At 41.6% G+C, this 19036-nt stretch overlaps 1 protein-coding gene across 1 annotated transcript in view; it reads left to right on the top strand.

The window, feature by feature from the left end:
• The first annotated feature begins 4710 nt into the window (after positions 1-4710).
• LOC111862332 (serine proteinase stubble) overlaps positions 4711-19036 on the top strand; it is a 58402-nt gene continuing 44076 nt past the window's right edge. Inside the window, exons 1-2 of the mRNA XM_033750707.1 lie at positions 4711-4763; positions 16156-16266. Coding sequence (XP_033606598.1) covers positions 16158-16266 — 109 coding nt within the window. The 5' untranslated portion in view covers positions 4711-4763; positions 16156-16157. The remainder of the gene's footprint in view (positions 4764-16155; positions 16267-19036) is intronic.

Genomic DNA, 19036 nt, shown 5'->3' with positions numbered 1-19036 from the left:
TATTAACAGAAAAGGGTGTTTTAGTTTGAAAACCAGGATTTAAAGGACTAAGTTTGCATTGTCTAAAGTTTGTCAGGTATGGCAGTCACGTACGATCCGTTTTCCTGTAGCGCCCACACCGAAACACGGAAGAACTGCCCCTGCCCGGAAGCAAGGCATAACAGAAGCGAATCCTTGTTTACACATGAATAACAGATAGAGGTGAGTTGTCAACTTCACCCTCCGGCCCAACTCCGGTACCCACTGGTCAAAACTGTTACTGATATTGTTTTGAAATGACGAAGCGTGCAACATTATGAACATTATTTTCTTCTGGGATGTAAAGTCGTGTAATTTGTTACACAGGTACCCACCTTTCGGAGGAATTTTATTCTGAAGATGGAGGTATTACGTTCCTCCGAAAGATTGGTACCTAACTGCCAGATTACACCGTGCGGAATTCAGAAGATAGTAATTCTCACAGTAATTTTATTTGAGATCTTCAAATTTCATAACGCGCATAAGTTCTTCCTTGAGAGGCAGTTAGATAGAAAAAGAAAAAAAAAAACCCTGCTTCTATAGAACTCGAAGATTTATTAACGTGTTCACAAGTCAGTCACTGCAGCTGGTCCTCAGTTAAGTGAAATGCAGTTTATCGCGTCACGCCTTGTTATCATATATACATCTATTTCCTTTCCGTTTTGCCTTTCACATACGCCTAGATGTCCAACGAGGATTGCCTAGGCAGACTTTACTGTTTAGGCTCACTCAAATATCCCCCAAATGACTGCTACATGTCCTTCCTACTCCATCCTTCCTGGTTTGATCAAATTAACACTAATAATTGATGAGTACAAACCGTGAAGTTTCAAATTACGTTATTTAGCATCTTCTCTCCTTCCCCGTATTCATTTAGTCTCCTCAGTACCTAATTCTGAAATATTCTCAATGTTTTCTTTACTCAGAGGGAAAGACCACATTTCCCACACACAGAAAAAGAATTATCCACGGGAAAATGTAGAATTTCGTACATTTTAAATTCGAGAGATTTTTAAGTGAAATGTGAATGTTCTTAACTAAATAAATATTTCCAAAATGAAGTCTGTTTTAATTCCGCTACGAACATAATTTTTATTCACTTTTCAACACAGAACACTTTACCACATTTTCAACCTAAGTTTGAATATTCTTGAGCATTATAAAATATTCTTACGCATCATATATATTTGTCTCATATTTAACTTTAAATTTAAATTTAAATTTAGTAAATAACACATTGAAAAGGATTTGGATAGAAGTGGTGGTGGCCTAATTTAAGGTTAGACTCCGACATTTTCCTGGAGCATCTAAAGTGAACCACAAAAAGGATTAAAGTTGGGAAAGTCGGTGTCTGACCTAGTTGAGATTCGAACCTACGAATTCCAATCTATAACATTACCTCCTCAGCCAACGCGTTCGGTAAAGTATTGTAAATAACAAGATGTTAGAAGGATCAGCAACCCATTTGGAACCTAAGCACTATACTATACTATACTATACTATCGTATAAGTGAAGATGCAATAATCAAATAGAGTGACTCAACACGTTTCATAAGCCATCTAAACACTTCTACGTGGGCACCGTTTGTTAAGCGCAAAACGTCGAGTCTGTAAGCTATTCTGATATCCACCAAGTGTTCTCCTGCCTCACAGGTTTGATAACGCCATTATTTATATGAGCTTTCAGTGCCTGGAGGTGTGGAGGACAGCTGAAGATCTATTACAAGCAGGCACATAGCTATTTCAAAATGATCATCATTACCTTAAGGTTAATTGAGGGGTAGGAATTAAAAATGTACCAAGATCTATACCCTTCTCCGCCCTATTCTATTTGCCATACATAATCATCCTGCCATGTGATTTCATGTCTCAGTTTATTTGAAGGTACTTACTCAAATTTGTCGTACGAAACAGCGCCGGGTAAGAGGATTTTTTTTATTGCTAGTGGGGTGGGACTAAGTCCCTTGTACTGCGGCCACTTCTGGCCTATTGTACCAGCCCCAGATGATAGGTGAAGGTGATTGTGGAGCAATTGGTGGAATGAAGATTGGCAGGGGAAACCGAAGTACTCGGATAAAACCTACCACAGCGCCACTTTGTCCACTACAAATCCCACTTGACCAGGTCCGGGATCAAACCCGGGCCGCCGCGGTGGGAAGCCAGCGACTACCGCTTGAACTATGGCCCGGCCCTGGGTAAGACGATTTGTGTAAGAAATGTAAAAACTCGTCTTGAAACACTTTGTCACAATATGTCTGGAAGGGCGAAGCAAAGGTGTCAGATCATTCAATAAGAATAGCTATCCTTGCCGGAAATCGAATTCGAGATCTCCATGGTGCAGAGTATGTTAAATTCTTTACATTTTTTGGAATCCAGGACGTCATGATTGCCTATCACCCTGGCCGCACGGTGTGAGACATGAACGTTGTCTTCGCCAGCTCGAACGCAGGGATCATGAGTTCGAATCCCACTCAATATATGGATGTCGTGTGCGTTTATTCTGTGTTTGCGTCGTTCTATATCTAAATAGCGGCCTTGCGATGGGCTTATCTCTCGTCCAAGGAGTCCTGCCGACTGTGTATAGGATTAAAATTTGAAAAAGTGGCCAAAGTCCAACAAAAGGACTATAGATAGATAGATACGAGTACATAGATAGATAGATAGATAGAACGTCATTATCATATTCACAAGACCGACCACGGGACCTTATCCTGAATCATCTGAAACCAATCCATGCACTAGAATTCCGTTCCTTTAAGAGCAATTTCAATATTATCGATACTCTGCACACAGGTGTCCCAAACTGTATCCTGCCTTCAAGATTTCCGATCAAAATGTTGTATTCATTCTTCGTCTTTCCCATGCGTACTACATGTATTACCTATCTCATTTTCCTTGATTTTATCACCATAATAATATCTGTCTTTCCGGGGGGGGCACAATATACGAGACACCTCATTATTCTCCTTGCGCCATCCTCCTGCAAATTTGTTCCACTTTTTCCAAATTTCCTCATGAGAATCCTATACAGAATTCTTCTTTTAGGGTAAGGAACTAAGATTTACGTCCATGCGAGACAAGAAGTATTATTACAGCTCTGTAAGGTTTAATAATACAGGATTATTCATAAATCCGTGAAACATTTTAAAAATTCACAACAAATAAATTATGCATCGGATCATGGTAATTCTTACGCCGATAGAGAATTAATCTCTCCAAGTCTTTTTGAAAGCCGCCACTGCCTGCTAATCTCAGGGATCTTCGCAACCGTATCACCGCAGCTCTGGCTCTGGTTAACCGTGATATGCTGACACGGGTGTGGGACGAAATGGATTATCGCATAGATGTCTGCCGTATCAGCAAATCTGGACACATTGAGCATCTGTGAACTATGTAAAAAACTTTGTGAGTTTATCTCTGTTTCAGTGTAATAAAATTTGGTATCCGTTGCTTAGTTTATTTATCGTAAATTTTCAAATGTTTCACGGACTTATGAATAACCCTATATTGAGGTTATGTCTGGTGAGCATTTGAGTGAGTGATCCCGAGGGATCTTTGATGAATTCTGTAGGCCATTGTTCAGTTTTGCTCGTCCACTGTTCCTATTGGTCCAGAGGGGGCATCAGTCCCCACTCCTTTCCCGTTACATTGAAACAAAAAGCTATACGTATATGTAAACACCCAACCTAGGCATTTCGACCCTGAAGATGGAGGCAACACGATCACCCAGGGTCAGCAACACTGCTCATATCCACAAGACATTAAGCCCTGAGGGCTGAATTATATGTAAAAAAGTATCCCTGTAACAAACCGTAGAGGCCCATAGGCTTGTAAGACGTCGAGGCTCCCATATTTTCTAGTCAATCGGCTCACAGACGGCGGTAATATTATCAGCCTCACGCATCGCCCCCCCCCCAGCCCGGAATATTCCTCTTACTCATTTGTGTTAGAGACTGAGTCAACCCAAGTGCCATAGTGCGGCTGGAAGAATTAGATCAATTTAAAAATTCAGTGACCTCATAGGAACAAGAACCCCCTACCTTCCGGCTTGTAGCACAGTTTTTTTTTTTAAATTCGCTTATTGGAGGATAGAGTCCAACTGGGTCCACTCGGCACGGCGGCCACTGACTGGCCTATTGTACCTGCCCCGGGTGATTATGATGATGGAGAATTTGGTGGAATGAAGATTGGCAGGGGAAACCGAAGTGCTGGGAGAAAACCTGCCCCAGCGCCACTTTGTCCACCACAAATCCCACTTGACCAGAACCCGGGATCGAACCCGGGCCTCCGCGGTGGGAAGCCAGCTACTAACCGCTTTGTAGCACAGTTCCTCAACCAACTACGCTACCGCGTGCCTCCCTGAGAGTTGAATTAATATCAAATACGTTTTATTTCAAGTCAATTTGAAAGCAAATGAGAGTTATTCGCATTAAATTACCCCAGAATTGTTGCTAATTTATTACTGAAAAGAATAATTATTTCCATTCAGAGCAGAAGCAAATCGACTGAAACTAAAGATAAATACAGCTGGAAAACTAATTAAAAACTGAACTCAGGACCATGTAATTTGTAGGCCACCAGGCGCTGGAGCATGACACACCTCCCAAACTGACCCATGTCGCCTGAAGGAATGTAGCCGGCTTTCTTTCCACGGACAACCATCTCCGTCGTGCTTCATCTCCTCAGTGCACAGCGGAACGGAGCCGGGGCACCATGTTGACGACAGCCTCACACTGACCAGACAGGTAAGCCTGTTGTCCCTGTGTCCTAAAGGCCATGTGGTCTTACTGTATACAGATGATATGAAGCGTACGTTTCAATGACGAATATTTAATTAAGGCATTATATATGTAAGTAAAGTTAAGCTATCTCTGTAACAAGCCGTGAAGGCCCATAGGGTTGTGAGACATTGAGGGTCCCACATTATCTAGACAATTGGCTCAGCCTTACGCGCCGGCCGTGCTTTACTCCCCAGGAAAATTAGTTTATTTATTCCTGGTATTCATTTCTGTTAGAGGCTGAGTCGACCCCAGGGCCATAGTGCGGCCGGAAGGATTAGGTCAATTGAAAAAATCCAATGACCTCATCGGGACTTGAACCCGCGACCTTCCGACTTGTAGCATAGTGCCTCAACCAACTAAAAATAAATACTGAAATACATGACGAACTCGAAAAGCACTAATATTATTGAAAGAAACAAAAATAATAGATGAAGACGTGTAGCGGAAAAGAGAATTGGATTATTACATATATTATAGGGTAAAGAGTAAAAGAGGAGTGAATGATAAAAGATGGTTTTATGGCCCTTGAAGACATGCAGTTCGTGAAGGCAAGACATGGTTTGGAACGTGGCAGAACCGAAGAAGATCTTAACAATTTCTCTGTGAGGCAGTTTGCGGTTTATTTGCATGAGAGATTTTGTTTTCATGGTACTGCAAACCATCTTGCCTCCTAAAACGACTGTAACATGTAATTGACTACATAATATATACCGGCATATCTGTAAATATGTATTGTATATGCACGGCATATATATAATGACTTATATTTCCTGGTGTTTTCTATTATGAATAAAAATTTAAGATATCGTTGTAAGTTAGAGAATAGAGAACAAAACGAAGAGCCCGCGGTGTATTTTAAGATTCTTTTCCAGTCTCCGCATGAGAAGAAGCCAAAATACGGAAGATTTTCAGCATTCCGGCGGGTAATATAAATATAGTAACCCTCTGAATTCTTATCAAGAATATTATACATTTTATTGCAAAAATTTCTAAGTTCTGTGATTTAGCTTTTGTTTACTGTGGAAAGGTACTGTTTATTCACAAACGCGCGCGCGCATGCGTACATTATTTGAATGTTGTACCACCACACGAATTTTGTTTCATATACATCAAATGTGTATGTGGTACATTGAACTTTGAAAGTAATATAAAAATATAAATTTTAATACTATTTTATTTTAATAATTCAGCGGATTTCAAAGCTAACAGTAGCAATATTTGTAATATTATGAGAAGACTGCAATCCCCAGCCTCGCAACGTCATTTTTTCAAATTTGGATTTATTATTTGACCAAACAGAAGTCTTACAGTTAGGAAATTTGGCGTAGGCTTACTTGAAGGTTCTCAGTATCTGCCGACATTTTTCACATTGATTTACACGTACTTCTAAACACATTTTAACTTTTTTGAAGACATAAAATTTTTTAAGTTTCTGAAAAGAAAATATTTAATAACTCTCATAACTCTTGTATTAGAGAAGCAAAACCAACTCGAAAGATACAGAGGACACTTAGATACATGTGACCCAGGTTTTATTTATAGATTTTTTTTTTGGCTGTTTAGGAGGGTGTAAAAAAATCATTCGCTAAATCCATATTGTAAAATCATTACAAACGAACACACTAGATTTTTGGTAACATTATTCTGCGATTTTTAAAATTGGACTCTGTTATAGAATGTTAAATTTATAAAATTTAGACGCATTTTCTGAGAAATGACACGCCCTACGGCTATGTATCTAACACTATGAAGACAAGAATTTCAGCCTTCCCTTGTGAAGGACTGTACTCAGGGAGAATATCTTGACCTGTGAGTAAGTACAGGCTAGAAGAAACTAGGTAATGAGGAGCTTCATAACGTATATCCTTTACCAGATATTATTACGGCCATCAAATCGAAAGGGAAGAGAGAGGCGGGGTATGTAACACACATAGGAGAGGTGAGAAATGTATACTGAATTTCGACGGAAAGTCTGAATCGAAGATACTGTTTAGGATATATGTGTAGACGGAAGGATAATATTGAAATGGCTCTTAAACAAGAAGTGTATAAAGTTATGGACCGAATCCATCTGCTCGGGCATGATAGCAGTGGTAAGTGCTTCTTGACAAGGTAATGAACCTTCGGGTTACATAGGAAGCGAGATATATGTATCTAGCTGAGCGGTTATTAGCATCCCAAGAAGAATTCTGATCCATGGAATTATCAGATTCTGACGCGAGGCTCAAACAATACGATTCATGCTTCGGTAAAACCAGTCATTTTAAATGAACCGATAGCAGAATACATCTCCGTTACAACGCTTTTATTTTACATCATTAATTCTTTTATATTACGAGTAAAATGTAGTGAATGAAAAGCTACCTAACGCCATAGAATAGAAATGAGAAACTGTTAGTCGCTCAGCGAGTCAAGAAATTCACTACCTTGTACGGAACCCGCCGGTCACGGTAGCCGAGCGGTCTAAGGCATGAACTGTCTTCGCTCGCTCGGAAGCCGGGATCGTGGGCTCGAATCCCACACAAGGCAATGATGTTTGGTATGTGTATGTGTTTATTCTGTGTTTGTGTTGTCCTGTGTTTAGGTAGAGGCCTTGCGACGAGCTGATCACCCGCCCAAGGAGTCCTACCAAATGTCTAAAATCTAGTAAACCGAAGTGAAACGGAGAGTTTCATGGAGGTAGCCCAAGACCCAAATTGGGGCTGTAGCGCCAAAGGGGGTGGGGGGAATATATATAGGCTATATTTTGCTTTAATAGTCTACGTGTTAGTTTGACGCATGCTGTGGTAATTCTGACGAGTAACGCAGAATATATTTTAGAGCTCTGCATTGTCGGCTGGTAGCTGAAAGGAGAACCATGCGAGCAGCGGGAAACGGGACAATTCGAGAGCGTCCCAAAAACAGCGTGAACAGTACGGTGATCACAGAAGCACAGGTTCATACAGTAAAACAGTTTATTCACCGGTTCAATTACTGTAGTACTAGATACCGCTGTCGGACTAGCAGCTTCTTGAAGGAAAGTCTTGTACAATTCTTACACCGGGCTTTCAGACGGCATAGTGAGATGTTGGTTTCGAATGCAGCTCTTCATGTTGTGTTGTGTGATGGCAAAAAGTCTTGTGATGGATTGATCTGCGATCAAATGGAACATTGTCTGTCTAACAGTATTTTTTATTGCTACTGTGGTGGGACTAAGTCCATTGTACTAGGGCCACTTCTGGCCTATTTTACCAGCCCCAGATGATAGGTGAGGGTGATTGTGGAGCAATTGGTGGAATGAAGATTGGCAAGGGGAAACCGAAGTACTCGGAAAAAACCTGCCCAAGCGCCACTTTGTCCACCACAAATCCCACTTGACCAGACCCGGGCCGCCGCGGTGGGAAGCCAGCGACTAACAGCTTGAGCTATGGCGCGGCCATCTGTCTAACAGTAAATTTGTGAAAGTTATTTCACTCAAATCACTATAAAGGAAAAACCCGAATAATTTATTTACATATTCATTTGTAATTAACTTAACTACGCTGTCAGTAATCCAGATGCATCCAATGATTGCTAGAGCTATCCCCGTAACAGGCCGTGAAGATCCATAGGTTTGTGAGATGTCGAGGCTCCTACATTCCCTATGAAATCGGCTCACAGATTGCGGTAATGTTGTCAGCTTTACACACCGGCCGCACTTTACCCCAAGAAGAATTGTGGTACTCATTTCTGTTAGTGGTTGAGTCAACCCACTGACCATAGTGTGGGTGGAAGAATGAGGCCAATTGAAAAATCCAATGACATCGGAAATCGAACCCGCGACCTTCCTGCTTGTAGTATAGTGCCTCAACCAACTACGCTACCGCGTGCCCCATCGAATGATTGTATGATAATGTTAAATATATTGAAAATGATGATGAAAGAAGTAGTCGTGGTCTAATTTTAAGTATTATTCCGTAAGTTACAAGGAGCTACGAAGGAAAATCGTTACAGATACCAGGATAGTTGTTGTCCAGGCCGAAATTCGAAATAAGCAACTCCCAAATGGAAATGAGAAGTGCTACAGCTTCAATCAGCTTGATCAGTAACACGAAGAACCGTTTAATATTACTAAATAAATTTACTGCTAAAAATTGTAGAAGAACATATACATCGTAGCAAGAAGTCACTTGATAATGTTCAAGTACAGAACAGAGCACACGAGAGAGAAATTAAGTATATTACAAAGCAGACATAAGAATAAAATGAAGAATTGCTTGCAATTATTGAGTTCAAAATGTTTATTCTCTGCTTTATTTGAAGAGGGATGGATAAGCGTGTTCCGTTCTTTCCAAATTTGTTCTTCGGATATGATGTTCTTTTTGTGCAGATATACACAGTAAATCTACTGTAAACAGATGAAAATAATAACTTGCTCGGATGTATATTTCTATTCACGGTTTAAGGATCCTGCCAGTAAGGAGAGTGACCGCCTTTGTGGTCTAGTGGTCAGATTTCCAGGCTACAGACACAGAGGTCCCGGGTTCGATTCCCGGCGCTACAAGCTCTTCTGAGAAGTAGTGGGTCTGGAACGGGGTCCACTGAGCCTATTTCAAGGAAATAGCTGCTCCGGTCTAGCTGAGATTAACGGCCGCGGGGATTCGTTGCGCTGACCACGCGACGCACTCTATCTGCTAAACTTGACACTAACTTCGCCGACAAGCGGCGGTCTCTCGGTCGGTATAGTTCGCTTGCGGACCATAGAGAGAGAGAGAGAATCACATAACATGCACGGGTAGGACGTTTAGTGAATAATGAAGTGGAACAAAGCCAGCATTGTCTAATTTCATACGTTACAATTGAAGTTGACTGGAAAAAGGCTGAGAAAAATTACGAAACACCTCAGTGAGAACAGTTGATTTCCCTACAGGGGTTCGAATCAGAATCTCCACAGACAAGTCATAAGCATTACCGCTTGAGCCAACGTGCTCGAATCCTCTAACGTACGTCACGTGGTACACATGTAGGATGGGTCGCCCACATTAAAGGGGAACAAATTGACATGTACAGCAGCCTACAGTAACATTAATATACGTGAAGAGTTCTACCTTCTGGGATATAACGCCGTGTAGCCCGGTAAAAATTCAACGGACGTTTCGGAAGAACATATATCCATCTTGAGGATCGATATATGATTCAAACAGAAAACCAGCAAGAACAGACAGTAAGTAGAAAATAAGAATTTCTTGCTGTTTTCTCTTTGGTTTATTCTTCGATCCTGAAGATGGAAGCATTATGTTCTTCCGAAATATTACTTGAATTTCACTGAACTACAGGACGTTATATTCCAGAGGGTACGAGTCTTCGCTTATATTAATTTTACTGTAGGCTGATACATACCAGAAGACAGGACCATTCCTTATCGCTGCTCCGTGAACCTCAAATCCAGTGAAGTTAATACAAATGGTTTTGGCAATTTTGTGCTGGATTTGATAATACGTGTTTCATTTCAATACTGCGGGGGCACGCGGTAGTGTAGTTGGTTGAGGCACTATGCTACAAGCCGGAAGGTCGCGGGTTCAAGTCCCGATGGGGTCATTGTTTTTTTCAATTGATCTAATCCTTCCAGCCGCACTATGGCCCTGGGGCCGACTCAGCCTCTAACAGAAATGAGTACCAGGAATTAATTAAATAATTTTCCTAGGCAGTAAAGCGCGGCCGGCGCGTAAGGCTGACAACCTTACCGCCATCTTGGAGACGACTGTCTAGAATTCTAGATAATGTGGGACCCTGACCTCTCACAACCCTATGGGCCTTCATGGCCTGGTACAGGGATAGCTTTACTTTGCTTTTACTTACAATTGGACTGCACGAGTGGCTGGATGAACCGAAGACTAACTGGCAACGTTTTATCAACTGCAGAGCTCATTCCGTGCCGGAAATATGATAGGATGACCGAGTTCTGTGACCTTGACACGAATCAGGTGGTAGTGGATGCAGCCTACTACAATCTGGAAAATTTGAGAACCAATCAGACTATCTGATATTCACGCATAGATTCGGACGAGCCACATACAGAAAAAAGTCACAAAAGTCACGTTTCTAGATAACTTGCTCATATGAGCTCACATAACAATGTCCTGATGTAATGGTTGAATTTTCCAGTATTATTCGCACACCGTGAGAGTTCAATCTGACGCTACATTCTGTTTTAAATCTTCAACGTCACTTGTTTCAATGTGCCAACCAGTAGTGCCGATTTCTGGCCTAGATGTCAGGTCATGCGGAAATAGAGCAGAAAGGCCTGGCAGCCCAAAAAAGTTTAATCTCTGTGAGGTTTTACGTTCGCAAAGCGGCAATTTCCAACATTTCTCTCTTCTGGGATGTGACACCATGAACTATTGTAGATGTTTCCAACGTTTCCTTCGAACTTGGTGCCTATATTCATTGTACTCTGAAGATGGAAGTAGTGTTCTCACGAAACGTCAGAAACATCCACTAAACAACATGGTGTCATATCCCAAAAGCCTCGCTCTCTCTTTTACGCATTGACGTATGCGTGAAAGGACAATTTAGGGACCTCCAGTCTAGCGTTGAATCTACCCCTCAGCCGTGATCTGGTGAATACAAGGACATAAAACACTTTTATGTATAAAATACGCAGGACTAAAGCGGGTTCATTGAAAAATATTAGAGTCTCTCTTGAATGAAGAAAAGAGAACTGTTTCATGTACCTTCAGTTTGGAAATATTTGTCTACATTAAAAATAAGATATTTGCATGACACCTTGTACTAAATTACCGAAGTGACGGCGGTCATAAAGGTAAAAATGGTAAAGGTATCCCTGTAACTGGCCGTGGAGGCCCATACGTTTTCGAAACGTCGAGGTTCCCATATTTTCTAGACAGTCATCTCACAGATGGCGGTGAAATTGTCAGCCTTATGCACCGGCCTCCCTTTACCCCCAGGAAGATTCCTAGTACTCATTTCTGTTAGAGGCTGAGTCGACCCCAAGGCCATAGTGAGGCTGGAAGGATTAGGTAAATTGAAAAATCTAATGACCTCATCGGGAATCAAATCTGCGACTTTCCGGCTTGTAGCATAGTGCCTCGACCAACTACGCTACTACATACCTTCTGCAGTAGATAAAGCATCGTGAAATAACCGAAGTTTACCAATGGCATATTTACACAGGTTCATGACGTGTCTTTCATATCAACATGGGAGCGCTGTTCGGTGTCCCTTTCCCATTGTTTGAATTACTGTGTGGTGATAACCAAGTCTAACGGTCTCCATAGAATTTGAATCTTTTCTTTTAACACGGGGACCAAAACTGAATTTGCCTCCGAAATGTCGAATATCTTTCGATCCACACAATCGAAATATCACAGGAAAAAAATTAAGGCAAAAGTAAGAATGTTTCTGGAGAAATGGACAATATAATCTGCTCTTACAAATTGGATTTCTTTTGCAGTCCCTACATAGACCATGTCTATATCTATAAAGTCAACTTAACATTTGGCTGCCTCTGTCTTAAAGCAATTACATATATATGGATAAACACACAGTAAAATAATATAAGTTTTGTTAAAATCAGTTGGAATCTCAGGCAGAAGACCCCTTGTCCTCACTGAACTACTACGGCATCCAAATTTCAGGCAGGCATTTCCTAGGATGAGCCAAAGTTTACCTCATGCTTAAGTAACACGTCATGAAATCGTGTGGGTGAATACAACCAGAGCTGCACGCAATATCAGCTTCATACTTTGGCCAAATTACCAAAGACGAAAAGACAATCAGTATTTATATTTATGAGAATATATTGGACTCAGAGTCTGCCTGCTGTGGTGATGAAGAGATACATATCTGTCCCTGCCAAGAAACAAACTTCTGTCATCCAGTCACTATTCTAACTCAGGAATTCCGGTTCATGATTACCAGGATATCACCTTCAAGTGAACCTTGAACACTTCCGCACACTTCCTTATTTAAAATTCATCGTGATAATGTAATTTCTCATTAGGCTCTATCTATAGCACAAAACTAGTGTAGTATTGAAATCGTAAATAAATAAGTTACCATTCAGTTAATCAGACATCTCTATCACACACTTAGAAGTAATCTACATTCAGTTTTCCATACAGCGCAACCCTAAGTCAACTCACACGTCACCGGTATGTGTCAACCCGACTTGAAGGGAGGAAATTCCGTCGTTCAACCGAGTTTTGAGATATTCAAAAATAATTTTTACTTCTACGCACTTCCATGTTTAGAATCGATCATGTTAATGACACATCAGAATGTTTCGAGGGCGGAAAAATTTGGAATTTTCAAGTGTCTGAAACTTCCCGCGGAGATCATATAGCATCGTCCAAAATTCGGGCAAAACAGGCGCAATGGTGTTGCAATGTACAAATAAAGGTAAAAATAAAAACGCTCTTCTATATGTAGAGTGTAACTGAAAGGTGCGAAGACAAACTTTTTGTACGTGTTCAGCATTAAAAAGCAATAAAAAGTGCTTCCACAAACAATTTACATCTCATCACGTCTCATCATAGATCGCCGCATCCGTTCAAAGATGCAGGGATAGCTGTGGATAGCCTGACAGGCATCCACAATGCAAAGGTGAAATGCCTCTTCGTTGTCAATAGGAACTGCATACACAAGGGTGTTTATGTGGCCCCACAGATAAAAATCAAAGTAAATCAAACCTGGCGAGCGTGGAAGCTATACACTTGTTTCTCCTCTACCTATCCATCCGTCACGATAAGTGTTATTGAGAACATCTGGCACAGCAGGGCTAAAATATGCCGAAGCACCATAATGCAGATACCACACTAGTGCTCTGACTGGCAGTGGTACATCTTCCAGTAGCTTTGGCAGATCATGTAAGAGGAAATTTCCGTTGTGGCTGCCTCTCTGCCGATGTGGCAAAACATGCGGGCCTCCAATCGCCAAAAACCCCTGCCCACACATAAATGCTGAACTTCTACTGGTGTCCACACAGTATTCTTTCAACGGTAACTCACAAATTAAATGTTTCCGGACCTACGTTATGTTGATGTGAAACTCGTGCCCGAAATTTGTACATACCTTTCAGTTATACTCTGTATATAAGGTAAGACTCTTCTTGTAAACATGTGCCTTCCAGTGCACACTGACAATAAAATATTGGAACCATAACAAATTTTACAGGTCTAATAATGAGACAATGTATTTTGATAGAAATGCAAATTTTGGAAACTAGTATACGTATTGAATGGTTTAATTTGCTAGAAACTAGTACCAGGAATCATCCTGGACGTAAAGGGCGGCCGGCACATAAGGCTGACAACCTCACCGCTATCTGAGAACCGGTTGTCTAGAAAAATGTGAGAACCTCAACGTCTCACAACCCTATGGACCTCCACGGCCTGTTACATGGATAGCTTTACATTTTATACACCAACTGAGTACGAAGAAGTCCTTTACGGCTAAACATAAATTCCATTTAATACACTTTTAAAAGCCTTTAGAGCACCAAGTAGGATCCATATATCGTGTCTTTGTTATACTGTTACCGTTGCCTTGCCTTTTTATGTATTTTTATACATTTAGTGAATGTGAATAACTGACAGCTATTTATCGTTTTTTTCGAAAGTTTGTTCACCAGTCTCTCAGGTCAGGTTCATACAAAATAGCCCTATCCTCACCCCCTTCTTTAGCCGTCGTGCTGATGAAGAGAAACACCAGGTCCTCAACGAAATCGTCAGTTGTGCAATTTCCACAAACCCTTCAGAAAAACAATGAGAATAAAGTAATTTTAGTTTTCTGCACTAATGTATGTACTGTCATTTGGTGAGGTAAAGTTGTCCCTGTGCTTAAGTAATTAAACGCTACTCCCTGAAGGCGTAGGGGGGAGTGGATATATAGACCCACATTTTCTTCACATCGGCACTAGCTGGAGGCGAGTGATCAGCTTCACGTCACGATCACTTTAACCCTAAGGAAAGAGTCTCGGGTACCCATTGGATAGGAGGTTGGGTGGACACCAGAGCCGGTCTGGACGACGTGGAGAAGAGAAAACTCTTGACCCTACAGTGACTCGAACTCCGACCCCTCGGTCGTCCAGCCCGTAGCCAGTCGCTATACCGATTGCGTTATTCCGGCTCCGGTTTCATTTGGTAGAACGTCGTTAAATAGTTCAGCTCAAATAATATTTGGACACAAAAGTAAAGAAAAAAACGTAAAAGTGTCCATGAACTTCGGGGCTTTGTAGAGTCTTGAATGATACAAATAAATAAACACAGCAGTGCTACAGCGTGTGCCAGTTAGACCGCTCTGTGACCCGGTTCTGCCGCTCCACTTTCTACAGCAGAACCGGCATCGAGCACTCACAGTACTGGAAGAAGAGCCGTTACGAGAGTTTCAGTCTCTCGCTTGTCTCCCGTATTCTCGACAGTGGTCCAATTCCGTACATTCGATTTCTACAGTCTTGTTTTAGCAACCGTAAAAGATGGCCGTAAAGCAATAACATCTCTGTTCTGAAGGGAAAAATTAGGCGTATGAGACCACCATGCTGCGCTACTTCAAGAGGTCCATCACATAAGCAGTTTCCACGAAACCTGGTATAAAAGCATGTTACTGGGACCACCCTAACCTTATACTTTTCATAATTTTCTAAAATTTGTGACAACAAAATATAGAAAGCACGAACTTGTGGGATGGCAGCGATATTACTGACGCTTAAAGTGGAGCTTTACTTTATATATGATACTAGGCATTTAAAATATACATATTCCTTTGGGTAGTATATTATTTAGAGCTTAAAACAACAATACGATGACCATACAAAAATGTTCTTTCAGTTTTAGAGTTTTCAATCACTAAGCGATGGATGTGCCGGTCACGGTAGCCGAGCGGTCTAAGGCATGTGCTGTCTTCGCTCGCTTGGAAACCGGGATCGTGGGTTCGAATCCCACTCAAGGCATGGATGTTTAATTTGTGTGTGTGCGTTTTTCTGTGTTGGTGTACAGGTAGAGGCCTTGCGACGAGCTGATCACCCGCCCAAGGAGTCATACCGAATGTGTAAGATCTAGAAAAATCGAAGTGAACGCAGAGGTTCATGGAGGCAGGCCTAGGCCCACTGGGGCTGTAGTGCCAAGGGGGGGGGGAATCGGAACTGCATATTACTCATAGAATACCGTTTATAAGTTGATATTACAAAGTAGCAACAATACAAAACTTTCAAGTTATATCGGATAAATTTAATTTAGTTGGCAAATCAGTAGGTATAGTATGAATGGAAACATCGCTCAGTACCGCACTGTTCTATTTTTTCTCTCTCTCTCTCTCTGCATAACAATATATCTTGTTTATATCCAGCTTTTAATTCTCTTTCTCTGTCTGTTGTTGACAGTCATGTCACTGCTCCATGTGGCCGGTATGTGCTGCCTTGTCGCCACAGCGTCGCTACTACAAGCGCCATCACACACTGACCTCACCCAGGAAATCGCCAACGTCCTGCTAGGTGAGCTATTATATGCCGAGCGTTTGATGACTGGTAGCGTAGACATAATTACAGACTTATCTGAGGGGGGAAGGTACAAGTTAAAAATAAAGATTTCTCTGTGCGTAATTAAGCACCTTCCCACAATGATACGAGGCAGTGGAGATATAGATCCATATATTCATAACCTCTGCACTAGATGGATTTAAGCGGTCAGTTTCACTCCCCGGCCGTTTATCCCAATGGGGAAGAGCCTCATTACCAACTGAATAAGTGGCCGGTGGGCCCCAGAGCCGGCCTAGGCACGAAATTAGGAGAAGAATGCCTGTTCCTGCCTGAAATCTCCTGTTCTTCGGCAGTCCAGCCCTTCGCCTAGTTGCTTCCTGACTCAGTCAGGGAAGGGAAGGGAGGAGCAACACGGACAAATCACAGACAAATACAGATATATCGATAAATATGGCAGAAGTTTACAATATAATAATAGCAAAGGTTCATGGTCTTGAGCCGTAACATAAATGACAAAATGTTGAAACATACATTCTTAGGCATTTCGTACCAGATTCTTCGAAACTGCAAGTTTTTAGGGCGAAATATGGTTGATGCATTACAAAATTTTGTTCCTTACAATGCAGCTTCAATATAAAAACTCTGTGATTTTAGTCCGCAAGCTAACTATACCGACCGAGCGACCGCCACTTGTCGGCGAACTGTGGTCTAGTGGCTATTTCCTGGCTCCAGATCCAGAGGTCCGGGTACGATTTCCGGAGCTACCAGATTTTCTGAGAAGTAGTGGGTCTGGAACGGGGTTCACTCAGCCTCGTGAGGATAATTGAGGAGCTATTTCAAGGAAATAGCGGCTACGGTATAGAAAACCGAAATTAACGGCCGTGGGGATCCGTTGCGCCGATCACGAGACACCCTCTTTCCGCTAAAGTTGGCTTCAGTATAAAGCATAGTAATTTATAGAAGACACATAAAGGTAAGGGGCACGCAATTGAGTCAATATGTTAAGAGAAGATTAGATTCCCGGTGAAATTGTGAGAGGTCGAGGTCACAGATGGCGATGGAGTTGTCGGTCTTACTCGCCAGCCTCCTTTTACCACCAGGAAGATTCCTGGTACTCATTTCTGTTAAAGGCTGAGTCGACCCCAGGACCATAGTGCGGCTGGCAGGATTAAATCAATTAAAATAGTTGTGCTGCATGTATGAGAGAGTAAATGTTCATTACGTCTTCAACGTTAAACCTAGGAACCAAGGATCCCCAGTCATTTTTTTTTCTGTTTCCTCTATTGTTCCGTGTTCATTCATTGATGTGTTAAGGTGTTAAATTGCCGTTGCCTAGAAATGAACCAATAATAACAAATTGTTACAGATTTCTTCACTTACGTAACAAATTCTGTTACTAACGGTTTCATTCCAATTGTACCATCGTAAATTAATTTTTCAACGTTAAAATCGAATTACTTCATAGGGAATCGTGACCACGACCTTTCATGTCAATTTATTTTGCCTGTTCCTTCGTGTGAAAAGAATGTTTCTTTTAGGCACGGTAATGAATCTCTGCATGGGTGATTTCTTCACAAGCTCAACGACTACCAGCTTCGCACGATGGACTATGGCTTTCTTCGCCAAGAGTGGTTTGAGAATTATATTTTCAGTTGAAATCAGACGATAGAGACAGGCGTAAACACCTGGCTAACAGCTAAATGCTGCTTTATTGGTACGCTGCTGCCATAAAACTCCGAAGTATGACATTTCGCAACAGTAAGCACTGAGGGAGAGAAAGAGCGCTGTTTCGGTCCACACATCTAGCATCTTATTCAGTTAAATCGACCATGTGCGCACACCGACCAGAACCATTCCGTTTTCTATCGCTATTAACTTTGTATTAGCCTACTCTTCTTATTTTTACGAAGGAAAATAGGTTTATGTTATCATCACATCTAAATTGAAGTTCTTGCAACGGTAGATTTCTATTTTCTGGGGTATAAGGTCCAGTGAAATTGAATAGACGTTTCGGAACAAGATGTCCATCTTTAAGATTTAAGAGTGTCCTTGCTTCTTATTAAATTCATCTGATAAAAATAAAAATGTACCATAGTATTTATAAGTCAGATTTCTATCTCGCAGTGCATCATGTCTCATAAATATAAAATATTCGCATTGATCAAAACAGAAAAGAAAGACGAAAGGTGGCGGGTTCGATTCCCGAAGAGCTCATTGGATTTTTCATTTGACCTAATCCTGGGAGCCGCACTATGGCCCTGGGATCGACTCGGCCTCTAACAGAAACGAGTACCATGAATCTTCATAGGGGTAAAGGGTTGCCGGTGCGTAAGGCACGTGCTAAAAGTAAAAAAAGTAAAGCTATCCCTGTAACAGGCCGTGAAGCCCCATAGGGTTGTGAGACGTTGAGGCTCCCACATTATCTAGACCAGTGGTTCTCAACCGCCGGGCCGCGGCCCAGTAGTGGGCCCTGGCATCAATTATACTGGGCCTCGAGAGGCTCTTCTGGAATTTGTCATTTTCATTTTCTAAGCATTTTTCATGAATAAATATTTTATAGTTTGCTTAATGCATGAACTTTAACAAAACTGTAAAGGTATTTACAAGTAAATCTGTTGGGACTGAGCCCTCGTCTTATAAAGAAAGAACTTACTGGGCCGAGGTCTCATAAACGTTGAGAACCACTGATCTAGACAATCGGCTCAAAGATGGCAGTAAGGTTGTCAGCCTTACGCGCCGGCCGCGCTTTACTCCCCAGGAAAATTATTTAATTACTACAAGCTGG

The sequence above is a fragment of the Cryptotermes secundus genome, unplaced genomic scaffold (assembly GCF_002891405.2).
Source record: "Cryptotermes secundus unplaced genomic scaffold, Csec_1.0 scaffold674, whole genome shotgun sequence".
Lineage (NCBI taxonomy): Eukaryota > Metazoa > Arthropoda > Insecta > Blattodea > Kalotermitidae > Cryptotermes > Cryptotermes secundus.
This window is presented reverse-complemented; position numbering and strand designations above follow the sequence as displayed.